The sequence below is a fragment of the Pecten maximus genome, chromosome 1 (genome assembly GCF_902652985.1).
Source record: "Pecten maximus chromosome 1, xPecMax1.1, whole genome shotgun sequence".
Classification (NCBI taxonomy): Eukaryota; Metazoa; Mollusca; class Bivalvia; order Pectinida; family Pectinidae; genus Pecten; species Pecten maximus.
The window spans coordinates 15,422,893-15,436,775 of record NC_047015.1 but is presented as its reverse complement, the minus strand read 5'-3'; the positions used below and the strand labels follow the sequence as shown (position 1 = coordinate 15,436,775).

Below are 13,883 nucleotides of genomic sequence, written 5' to 3'. Positions count from 1 at the left end.
AGACCTGATGATAAAACCACTATAAGTATATATACCACAGACCTGATGATAAAACCACTATAAGTATCCCACTGACCTGATGATAAAACCACTGTAAGTTTATATACCACAGACCTGATGACAAAACCACTATAAGTATATATACCACAGACCTGATGATAAAACCACTATAAGTATATATACCACAGACCTGATGATAAAACCACTGTAAGTATATATACCACAGACCTGATGACAAAACCACTATAAGTATATATACCACAGACCTGATGATAAAACCACTATAAGTATATATACCACAGACCTGATGATCAAACCACTATAAGTATATATACCACTGACCTGATGATCAAACCACTGTAAGTATATATACCACAGACCTGATGACAAAACCACTATAAGTATATATACCACAGACCTGATGATAAAACCACTATAAGTATCCCACAGATCTGATGATAAAACCACTGTAAGTATATATACCACAGACCTGATGACAAAACCACTGTAAGTATCCCACAGACCTGATGATAAAACCACTATAAGTATCCCACTGCCCTGATGATAAAACCACTATAAGTATCCCACTGACCTGATGATAAAACCACTATAAGTATCCCACAGACCTGATGATAAAACCACTATCAGTATATATACCACAGACCTGATGATAAAACCACTATAAGTATCCCACAGACCTGATGATAAAACCACTATAAGTATCCCACAGACCTGATGATAAAACCACTATAAGTATATATACCACAGACCTGATGATAAAACCACTATAAGTATCCCACAGACCTGATGATAAAACCACTATAAGTATATATACCACAGACATGATGATAAAACCACTATACGTATCCCACAGACCTGATGATAAAACCACTGTAAGTATATATACCACAGACCTGATGATAAAACCACTATAAGTATATATACCACAGACCTGATGATAAAACCACTATAAGTATATATACCACAGATCTGATGATAAAACCACTATAAGTATATATACCACAGACATGATGATAAAACCACTGTAAGTATATATACCACAGACCTGATGATAAAACCACTATAAGTATATATACCACAGACCTGATGATAAAACCACTATAAGTATATATACCACAGACCTGATGATAAAACCACTGTAAGTATATATACCACAGACCTGATGATAAAACCACTATAAGTATATATACCACAAATCTGAGGATAAAACCACTATAAGTATATATACCACAGACCTGATGATAAAACCACTGTAAGTATCCCACAGACCTGATGATAAAACCACTGTAAGTATATATACCACAGACCTGATGATAAAACCACTGTAAGTATATATACCACAGACCTGATGATAAAACCACTGTAAGTATATATACCACAGACCTGATGATAAAACCACTATAAGTATATATACCACAGACATGATGATAAAACCACTATAAGTATATATACCACAGACCTGATGATAAAACCACTATAAGTATATATACCACAGACCTGATGATAAAACCACTATAAGTATATATACCACAGACCTGATGATAAACCACTATAAGTATATATACCACAGACCTGATGATAAAACCACTATAAGTATATATACCACAGACCTGATGATAAAACCACTATAAGTATATATACCACAGACCTGATGATAAAACCACTATAAGTATATATACCACAAATCTGAGGATAAAACCACTATAAGTATCCCACAGACCTGATGATAAAACCACTGTAAGTATATATACCACAGACCTGATGATAAAACCACTGTAAGTATATATACCACAGACATGATGATAAAACCACTATAAGTATATATCCCACAGACCTGATGATAAAACCACTATAAGTATCCCACTGACCTGATGATAAAACCACTGTAAGTATATATACCACAGACCTGATGATAAAACCACTATAAGTATCCCACTGACCTGATGATAAAACCACTGTAAGTATATATACCACAGACCTGATGATAAAACCACTATAAGTATATATACCACAGACCTGATGATAAAACCACTATAAGTATCCCACAGACCTGATGATAAAACCACTATAAGTATATATACCACAGACCTGATGATAAAACCACTATAAGTATATATACCACAGACCTGATGATAAAACCACTATAAGTATCCCACTGACCTGATGATAAAACCACTGTAAGTTTATATACCACAGACCTGATGACAAAACCACTATAAGTATATATACCACAGACCTGATGATAAAACCACTATAAGTATATATACCACAGACCTGATGATAAAACCACTGTAAGTATATATACCACAGACCTGATGACAAAACCACTATAAGTATATATACCACAGACCTGATGATCAAACCACTATAAGTATATATACCACAGACCTGATGATCAAACCACTATAAGTATATATACCACAGACCTGATGATCAAACCACTGTAAGTATATATACCACAGACCTGATGACAAAACCACTATAAGTATATATACCACAGACCTGATGATAAAACCACTATAAGTATATATACCAGACCTGATGATAAAACCACTATAAGTATCCCACAGATCTGATGATAAAACCACTGTAAGTATATATACCACAGACCTGATGACAAAACCACTGTAAGTATCCCACAGACCTGATGATAAAACCACTATAAGTATCCCACTGCCCTGATGATAAAACCACTATAAGTATCCCACTGACCTGATGATAAAACCACTATAAGTATCCCACAGACCTGATGATAAAACCACTATAAGTATATATATATATACCACAGACCTGATGATAAAACCACTATAAGTATATATACCACAGACCTGATGATAAAACCACTATACGTATCCCACAGACCTGATGATAAAACCACTGTAAGTATATATACCACAGACCTGATGATAAAACCACTATAAGTATATATACCACAGACCTGATGATAAAACCACTATAAGTATCCCACAGACCTGATGATAACACCACTATAAGTATATATACCACAGACCTGATGATAAAACCACTGTAAGTATATATACCACAGACCTGATGATAAAACCACTATAAGTATATATACCACAGACCTGATGATAAAACCACTGTAAGTATATATACCACAGACCTGATGATAAAACCACTATAAGTATATATACCACAGACCTGATGATAAAACCACTGTAAGTATATATACCACAGACCTGATGATAAAACCACTGTAAGTATATATACCACAGACCTGATGATAAAACCACTATAAGTATATATACCACAGACCTGATGATAAAACCACTGTAAGTATATATACCACAGACCTGATGATAAAACCACTGTAAGTATATATACCACAGACCTGATGATAAAACCACTGTAAGTATATATACCACAGACCTGATGATAAAACCACTGTAAGTATATATACCACAGACCTGATGATAAAACCACTATAAGTATATATACCACAGACCTGATGATAAAACCACTATAAGTATATATACCACAGACCTGATGATAAAACCACTGTAAGTATATATACCACAGACCTGATGATAAAACCACTGTAAGTATATATACCACAGACCTGATGATAAAACCACTATAAGTATATATACCACAGACCTGATGATAAAACCACTATAAGTATATATACCACAGACCTGATGATAAAACCACTATAAGTATATATACCACAGACCTGATGATAAAACCACTGTAAGTATCCCACAGACCTGATGATCAAACCACTATAAGTATATATACCACAGACCTGATGATAAAACCACTGTAAGTATATATACCACAGACCTGATGATAAAACCACTGTAAGTATATATACCACAGACCTGATGATAAAACCACTGTAAGTATCCCACAGACCTGATGATAAAACCACTATAAGTATCCCACTGACCTGTATCCCGATTAGGGTACTACTGTAATAAGAGGCTGGTAACAGATCCTCTATTATTGCGCACATCATCCAGAAGGCATCTTCTTCTTCCATAAACAACAACAGAGATGAGGCAATCTGTAACACACAGTGATAATCCCAAACATGTAACAATGTTTAAAAGGGACAATTGAAGCATTTAGTACATCTAATCACTTCATAGCAACCAATATTTATAATATATTTAATCTGAGTAATGAAATGGTCAGTAATATATCAAAATAGACAGCCTCACGCTGAAGTTGAATGAAGGATTAGTTTAAATGTGATAAGAGACTGGTAGTAGCTGCTTATAATGTATAATCTTGCCGAAAAACTGGGACAAATGTAAGACAATCACAATATCTAATCATTCTAATAAACTAATTAAGATGTACCAGATAATTAACTTTAATGTAACAGTGAGCATATACCAACATGTTTCTTGATTCTTATACTCACCACACCAGTTCCCTGACAGTACCCTATGTCTGGGTAGAGCCAGGCTAGACCCCGGAGAACTCGACGTAAACGTGGTATCCCTGTACTGTGCACATTACAAAAGCATGCATTGCTTGGCATGGTCCGTAGTAGATCCTGTAATGTAGCATTACCAACATCATTTCTACTGGAAATGTATTTCTGACTATACACAATATAACTGATATCAATTACAGGGCCAACTTAGTCAACTCACAAACTTATAATTTAAACAAAAGTGATGAGTATAAAAGATGTCAGTAATGAAAGTCTACTCTGGTCATTTCTTGCATTATTCTAGAACACAGTGATAAATATTACTTTGCCTGAAATATTAGAAATAAACAGAATTGTTCAAATAATCAGCAATTGAAAGATATTTTAACAGAAATCCTATTAAATCAAAGTTATAAATTTAGTCCACTGATGAAGATCACAATACCACAGGTATAGTTATATATAATTACAACTTCACAGCTTTCCTAATTATTACCTTTTCAATCTGTTTTGATGTCATGAGATGGTCATTGGAACTGGCCTTGACAATATCCTTGTAGGTAAGATCTGATTTTTGCTTTTTCTCCAGAGCTCCAGAAAGCCTCATCCAAATTTGGTTCCTTAGAGAGTGTGGGATCCCCTGTCGCACCATAAGTCTTAGTTTTTCTGAGCGTGGCAATCGTGGCTCAACCTGGAAATATTATTACATGCACAGCATTTATTGCATTATTGAACATTTGACAGTTTCAGAACACTGGATGAATTTAACAGTAATTTCAATGAATTACTGAAAATTTACCAATTATTAAATCAGACAAGAATTCCATAGAAATGAATTTGTTGCACTGCGCCCACTGAATTGAAAGGGTGTCATTTTGAAAATTTCATGGTCACCATATGAAAAGCATCATGCTTAGCTTTCTTTTTTCTAAATAAGCCACATACAAGGATTCAATTCAATGTGGCAAGCTTTTAAGCAATAGCAGAAAAAAGGATAAAGAACTATTAATTGTGATATTTACCAGTGAGCAAAAAGACCTTAACTCCAGCAAAAATGGTATTTTGACATGGGGTTCAAACTAAATCTGTAATCTAAATGATAAAGCCACATACCACAAAATCAAACATAGATGTGGCAAATGGTAAGGAAAAAAAGTCTGGAAAACTTAAGTGTGACTGATGACATACAAAGCGATCCTTAAGTTCTGCCATGCTTCATTGGTGACACAAAATGAAGAAAGATATATATATACACGTATATATATATCTTCAAGAAGTTATGGTCTTTATACAATGTATATATAATTATTGGTCCTATGAAGGCTGATCTTTTCACTACTTTTCCTACTTCTTCCTCTTAAATGACATGTAATGTAAAACTGTAAAAGAATATAATTGTTGATAAAATGTTCCAATGAAGTGAAAGTTAATCATTACCTTGTCCCAGGTCAGGTCACCAACTTCATTGTTGTGTGTAAACTCTAAGTAAGCAGTCCATTTTAATCGATGTTGGGCATCCTCCACAAATGGTGTACTCAATAATTTGCTGGAATTCTCTTCAGGTCCATCTACAGTGGAAATGTATCAAAAAAGACTTCACAATTACACATTCTTGTTGGTATGCAATATCCAACTATTTCTTGCAAAGACAAGTTGTAGGAATTGCGCTTTCAGATTTAAGACGGTTATTAATATTCCATATTATGTAATAAAACCGCCACAATGGCCAATAAATGATGGTATCTCTCCAAATCAACTTTTCTCAACAGATTACATACTAAATGCCTGCATCAGAATTATCTCCCTTTGAAGTGATATATATATATCTGGGGCGATATTTAGCCCCGTTCCCTATTTCAAATTTAACTTATTTTTTCTCAATTTCAATATCAAAATTCCCAACTGATTGTACCAACATTTAAACATTAATTCCACATTTTTTACTTGATCATTGACTTAATTCACGTTTAGGTTATGCGGCTTTGAATCTTCCCGACGCTTTACTGTTTTATGCCCCCCTTTTCAAACACTTAATTATCTATATATAAATATAACTGACTCAAGCTCTGGTGGATGCATACCAACATTTGGCAGCATTGCATAACGAAAGTATTTAATTAAATTTTATAATCCCAAGTGTAGGAGATGAACACAGAGGGATCTTGGCGCCCACCATTGTATGATCTTTATAACTTCCATGTCAGATTGATCTTCTCTCTATTTTTCCCTTCCTCTTACTAATCTGTGTAAATTGAGAAACATCCCTCCAGTACTTTTCAAACAAGGGGATCCTATATATGAAATTTGAAATTTAGCGATAATGACTGTCTGTTGGCCATGTTGTTTTCAGATTGGTCCCAAAATGCAATATGAGGGACCAAGGGGAACCTGCATATGAAATCTCAGAAAGATCCCTTCAGTGCCTTCTGTAAAATAGCGATAGCAAACATCAATTGCCAAAATCCAAGATGGCTGCCTGTCGGCCATGTTGTTTTCTGATAAGTCTCAAAATGCAATATGCATAACTAGGCACCAAGGTGAGCCTACATATGAAATTTGAGAAAGATCCCTTCAGTACTTTCTGAGAAATAGCGATAACAAACTTCAATTGTCAAAATCCAAGATGGCTGCCTGTCGGCCATGTTGTTTTCCGATCTTCCCCAAAATGGAATATGCATAACTGGGGACCAAGGGGAAGCTTTATATGAAATTTGAGAAAGATCCCTTCAGGACTTTCTGAGAAATAGCAATAACAAACTTCAATTGTCAAAATCAAAGATGGCTGCCTGTGAGCCACGTTGCTTTCCGATCGGTCCCAAAATGAAATATGCATAACAACAGACCAAAGGAAACCTACAGATGAAATTTGAGAAAGATGCCTTCAGTGCTTCCTGAGAAATAGCAATAACAAACTTCAATTGTCAAAATCAAAGATGGCTGCCTGTCGGCCATGTTGTTTTCTGAACGGCCCCAAAATGGAATATGCATAACTAGGGCCAAGGGGAACCTACATAAGAAATTTAAGAAAGATCCCTTCAGTACTTTCTGAGAAATAGCGATAACAAGAATTGCTTACAGACGGACAGACGGACCACGGACGCAAGGCAATTTGAATAGCCCACCATCTGATGATGGTGGCTAAAAAAACACGTCTGTTGGTGTTTTTGTTAAATTAACCATTAGAAAACCCAGTAATGTGAAGTGTGATAAGAAGCATATTGTTGATCCTGTGTAGTACATATACATGGCCTCATTTCATATTTCACTATTGTGACCACCATATATAATGGGCCAAGATTACTTGCATGCTGAATGTTTATTAAAGTCAATCATTGTTACCTGCTGGAAAAAAAATTACATATATATATATATGGGTCTTCTGGAACTTGAAAACAGAATCATTGAAGTTTTTAACATATCTGACCCCTGTGACTTTGAAAACAGGCTAAGGTCATACAATGAAACGAGGAAATTTAGTAGTTGTCCATAACAGGAACCTGTTGTCAGAAGATGAGTACCTATATATATATACATATATCTGCATCTTTTAGAGCTTGAGAAAAAGATTTGCACATCAATTTTTCATTATTTGCCCACATGACCTTGAAAATAGGTCAATGTCATTTATGTGAGGAAACTTTATACCACTCTGTCAAATTAAAGGTATTTGCTGTGAAAATATCAGCTCTCTGGGCCTTCTGAAACTTGAGGAAAAGATTCCTGAAGTTTTTAACATATATGACCCATATGAACTTGAAAATAAGTCAAGGTATTTGGTGTGAGGTAATTTTATAGCACTCCATAGCAGGAATCTACTGGCCAAAGATGAGTGCCCTGAGTCTTTAAGAACTAGAGAAAAATAGCAAATAAACTTTAAACTACTTGTCCCCTGTGACTTTGAAAATAGGTCAAGTCATTTATATGAGGAAACTTTATATCACTCTGCCCTATAGGTACCTGCTGGAAAAATATCAGCCCTATTGGTCTTCTGGAACTTGAGAAGAAGATTCTTGAAGTTTTAAATATATTTGACACCTAGGCCTGTCACCTTGAAAATAGGTCAAGGTCATTCATACAAGGAAGCTTTAATGTACTATTCCACATGTATCTCCTGGCTTAATATTAGTTCTTAGTTTCTGAAATAGTTTTCTAGAAGAAGTTAAAAATTATGAACAGAAAAAGGATGCCCATGCACCATATACTAGGATCTTACTTGTACTTTGGTGTTATGTGATCTAAAAATGATTACTTTTTCTTGATAATAATACCCGGGTAATGTTATTTCCAGCATGATTAATCATTCATATTCAGGCAACTTTGCATTGTGGTAATATTCCGGTTATTCGCCTTTTTTTACTAGAATAGTAACAATTTCTTTTTCCTAATATCTCCCTTGGCAATGCCTAATTTCTGGCCTTTAGCTGAGTGTTCACCCATGTGAGGAAGGCTTTGAGTTCTGTCCCCTGGCAGAGACATGGTACAGTCATACCAGAGTCTTTAGAAATGGTAGTTGCTACTCCTGCTTAGCGCTAAGCATTTTGGGAGAAGGCAATTGTTTTCCTGTTGTCAGTATAATGTGACCGGGTGGGGTGTCCTACAGGGTGCCTTCAGCATTATGCTTCAATGAGGTATGCACTATAAATTGGGAAAAGTTCCAGACTATCACAAGGAGACTTAACACCAGCATACGGTAGCCTCCCAAATCACACATAGGCATGTTGCGCACATTAAAGGCTATCCTTAAATTATCTTAGCTTAACAATAATAAACTAAACCAAACCTGTCAATCACACTGTTCTTCCAATCAGTCCCAATTAAATATACATAACAAAGGGCCAAAATTAAATGAGCCAGTACTTTCTGAAATATAACTCAAAATTCAAGATTGCTGCCTATTGACCATCTTCTTCTTTCAATCTGTTTATCAGTCTATAAAATGAATATGCAATACTTAGAATGTTAAAGGACCGCAATGGATTGACATACAGACCACGGAGGAACAGTCCTATATACACTAATAAAAGTGACTATATCACTAGCCCTCCACCTCTAAACGTGGGGCAGTTGCCTGGAACGCAGACCAGTGTTTTTTCTCCAGGAACTCTGATCTGTCCTCTAGATCTACCTCCAAAACCTGGCAAATCCTTAAATGACCCCAGCTGTTCATAGGACGTGAAACAAAATAAACCAAACAAATCCTTTATATATAAATATACTTATGGTAGGGGCAAAATCAAACAGTTAGTTTCAAACAGTAACAAAATTCTTACCTTCTTCTTCTACTTTGAATCCAAATTCATCATATCTGTAGTCCAATTGTCCATTTGGATCTTCAGGCTTATTAAATAAATATGCTTCAATTACAATAGTTGTATTGATGTAACTTCATATTAGTACAATTTTATTTTTATCAATGCTACAAATAAATAACAGAAATTGATATGCTTGAATTACATCTTACATTTCCCATAATGCAATTATAATTTAAAAGATACATTCAAAAACTCGTAATATAAAAATCAAAGCATAGTTTTTATACTTCAACAAAATGTTCCATTTCCAAAGAAGCTACTTGCAATTACCTGATTTCTAAGCTTGGACAGGATATCTTCAGGCCACATAGAGGGAGTGAGGGCTGAGAACGGTCCCCCTGGAGTAGGAGTGAAATCCAAGTTGCTATTGGACGTATAATTAGTGGATGATACACTCACTCCCTCACCACAAGCACCAACAATTTCATCTTCATCTTCAGACAGGGTGTCCACTGGAGGTGCAATATACAAATTTAATGATTACTTAATAGTAGTCCTAGGCCTGTACATTTTGTGTTACAGAATATTTACACATAACTGACACAACCTATATGGAGCCTAAGAATTCTCTAGTGTTAGCTATAGGATGATAATCAAATACAACAACTATAAAAACAAGGGGCCTGTATCGCTCACATGGTTGGATAAGACCAAATGTCAAACTAATGTTCATGTTCAATTCGTTTTATTTGTAAATCTCAAACCATGCTAAATATGGTTATAGTGTGGGGATCCCAACTGCTTTAAAAAAATAATGAAGTCCAGACTCTCTAAGGGTCTGAAAGACCTCAAGAATTGTTTTTAGAACATTAATTCATTACTTTATGACTATGCAAAATCTGTTCCCCTTCCCCCCAAGGATGTTTCTGACTAAATTGGGTTCTAATCCATTCATAACTTTATGACTAGTAGCGATTTGAAGGAATTACCTCTATTTCCCCTATGGGGCTCTGCCCTTTTGGCCCCTAGGGGTCAGAGTCACCATTTATGCAAAATCTGTTCCCCTTCCCCCAAGGATGTTTCTGACTAAATTGGGTTCTAATCCATTCACAACTTTATGACTAGTAGTATAGCGATTTGAAGGAATTACCTCTATTTCCCCTATGGGGCCCCGCCCCTTTGGTCCCTAGGGGGTCAGAGTCACCATTTATGCAAAATCTGTTCCCCTTCCCCCAAGGATGTTTCTGACCAAATTGGGTTCTAATCCATTCATAACTTTATGACTAGTAGCAATTTAAAGGAATTACCTCTATTTCCCCTATTGGGCCCACCCATTTGGCCCCTCGGGGGTCAGTAACCATTTTATGCAAAATCTGTTACCCTTCCCCCAAGGATGTTTCTGACCAAATTGGGTTCTAATCCATTCATAACTTTATGACTAGTAGTGATTTAAAGGAATTACCTCTATAGTACTAGTATACATAATAATTCATTCAAAGACATCATTCTTCAACACATTTTATATAATTTAATAAATTTGCAAATTCTAGGTAAGTTAAGACAGTTTTTAATTAAAATGCAACAAATACAACTGCGACCGAGACTATTCATTATCAAGGATTTGAATACATGTAATCAATTAACTTCTTCAAAAGGTCTTCCCTAATTATAACAGATAGAAGGAAGCCTTTCAATTTCCTATAGCGAAAGCTTTTTACAATACATGAAAGATTGCTAGTCCAAGCCCTCGTGTGTAGAAGATGTTTCTCATTACAGATATTGTTGCAATTGGTACAACTTAAATTGAGAGCTTTAAATTTGTTCGAGGTAGAGACTGAAAATCCGAGTTATGCATGGTCATCTTCTGGGAAATTAAAAATACTTTGTGAAAAAATGAAGGACTTTCACGTATTGTCCATTTGTAATAGGAAGGAGCTTGAGTAGGTAGTGAAAAATACCCTGCCCGCACTGGCTTCTAATTAGCAACCTCTTACTCTCCAAATGAACACTGTACTGTACCCTTTTTATATTATTTTTCATTACTCCTTCCATATTACACATGAACAATCGACAAAGAATAATTGATTGTATCGAGGTGTCAAATTTTCTGAATACAGTCCTATGCTGTTATTTTGCTCGGTTTTGGCATTTTCATTTGGCAAACTGCAGGAATAAGTGGGGAGGCAACGATGGTACCAGTGTAAAAGAAGTGGATAAATGCTCGGCCAGACCAGGGTTCAAACCAGGGACAATAGCCGGATACTCAACCAATTGAGCTATACTACCTGGTCACCGATGATCGACCCGGTCCAGTTCCGCTACACTTGTTCCCTCCCTTTTTAAGTCTTTGATCTCGAAGACTTCACAACTCACAACCCAGGTTCAGGTATCCCCTTGTCAAGTATTTGCCTCACTTGAAACAAGGTTTAGTCACAGGCACCAAATGTAAGAGAGGAAAAATGCACAGCCAGACCGGGGTTCGAACGCGGGACCTCCGAACACTAGTCGGATGCTCTACCAATTGAGCTACCTGGTCGCCGATGAACGACCCGGCCAGTTCCGCTACACCAGCACCTCAACCACTTTGTACATGAGGATTTATGACAGGCTTTATATTCTTTCTTTTTTATTCAGATCTAGTTCTCATTTCAATGTTGTTATTGATCCAGGGTCACAGATTTTTTTCTTTATTTTTCATAAATTTGTCATCTTATCTACTTTTATGTAGGGGTGGATCTTACCAGGGACGTGTAAGCCGATTCTCTGCAGTTTTCATGGGCAATTCCTAAGATTATGTCGTAGGAAATTTAACCTAAGGTGTTTTTTTATTGATGTTGTCGATATATATATGGGATGAGATCGTTTGAAACTCGCAAAGCCCATCATCAGGTCCATATTGCGCCATTCTAAATAAACCACAGTATCATTTACAACTACGATGAAAGAATCAATTCATTAATCGGATAAAATGTTGCAAAAAAAAATCATTTTCAACATAACGTATGTGTAACTAAACGCTACTGTCAATGTGGCATACGCCATGCTTGACAGAATACAACACCATATTAGCCTATATATCAGACGAATTCCCTATTGTGATTACCTGTCATTGCCTTGCTACTGTATCCTTCGGCATTTCTGCCTCCAAAAACAGATTTTGCTATGTCCATTTTTCTCATAAGCTCTAAGAACGTGTAAGCTATGTAAATATATCTCCGTCTGCTATTTTCTTCTATCCATCTTTCTAATGAATATGTAAATTATGTTTTTGTGGCGCAAAGATATTGCTTGATGGAAGAGGGAGTTTAATTAGAACACGAATAAGTTATTTTCTAAAGTGTCAATAAAATATATATCAGTGTAATATCTATGATTTGACATATATTCAAATAATAAGTCAAAATTGGTAAATCATATTGAGTATCCCGAAACATATCGAACTTGTTTCTGTATCGTATACTTCATTTTAGGAAGTGGTAAATCGGCTAACATCCGTTGACGTCACAAGGGAGCATTTATTGATTAATATACAGGAGCAGCAATTTCATTCTGATTAAGAAAGGGTATGATTCGTTGCTCAGGATGAAAAAAAAAACACCAAATATATTCTAACAGTAAATCATGTACATGTAACTAAAATATTCACTCGAACAATGCACTGTCAGTAATTGCGGACAACATTTTGAAAACTTTTACTTTTTGTTTGTCCCAGCTGAATTCTTCTCAAATCCAGAGACATATACTGAACAGTATAGAACTATATATGTCTCTGTCAAATCCCCCAACCCCACAAAACTATAAAAATACCAGAGACTTGTATACAGATATACAAGTCTCTAAAATACTAAGTAATTCAACAATTAACGGGGGTTCCGCACAACAATAACTTTGATTTAATATTTGTAATAAGGAGAGGGAAAATGTAAAGAACTCGAACTCGGGACCTCAGAACTCTGGACGGACGTTTTTGTTTTCTTTGTTTATTGTTTTTTTGTTTATTGTTTTTTTCCTTCGTGGCCGACGACGTTCAGTTCAGACCAGTTTCGCTACACATTAATTTAATTAAAAACGTGGACGTGTATATTACGATATAAAGTTACACTTTTTCCTAGTGAGTGTGTTTAGACTTGATCACATGCTTCAATCATCTCTAAAAGAAATTTCCTCTGGTATATGAACTCGTTGTTATCTCGACAGTATAGATA

At 35.6% G+C, this 13,883-nt stretch overlaps 1 protein-coding gene across 3 annotated transcripts in view; it reads right to left on the bottom strand.

Annotated features, from left to right (window-relative positions):
- Window positions 1-12,917, bottom strand: part of LOC117325883 (small G protein signaling modulator 3 homolog) — a 73,393-nt gene extending 60,476 nt beyond the window's left edge. For all 3 annotated transcript variants that reach the window (XR_004532389.1, XM_033882387.1, XM_033882395.1), the window contains exons 1-7: window positions 12,782-12,917; window positions 10,009-10,190; window positions 9,697-9,763; window positions 5,864-5,994; window positions 4,923-5,117; window positions 4,412-4,546; window positions 3,932-4,048 (exon numbers count right to left, since the gene is read on the bottom strand). Coding sequence is in view for 2 of the 3 variants with exons in the window: in XM_033882387.1 (XP_033738278.1) it covers window positions 3,932-4,048; window positions 4,412-4,546; window positions 4,923-5,117; window positions 5,864-5,994; window positions 9,697-9,763; window positions 10,009-10,190; window positions 12,782-12,857 (903 nt within the window). In the remaining variant the exon portion in view is untranslated. The remainder of the gene's footprint in view (window positions 1-3,931; window positions 4,049-4,411; window positions 4,547-4,922; window positions 5,118-5,863; window positions 5,995-9,696; window positions 9,764-10,008; window positions 10,191-12,781) is intronic.
- Window positions 12,918-13,883: the final 966 nt, after the last annotated feature.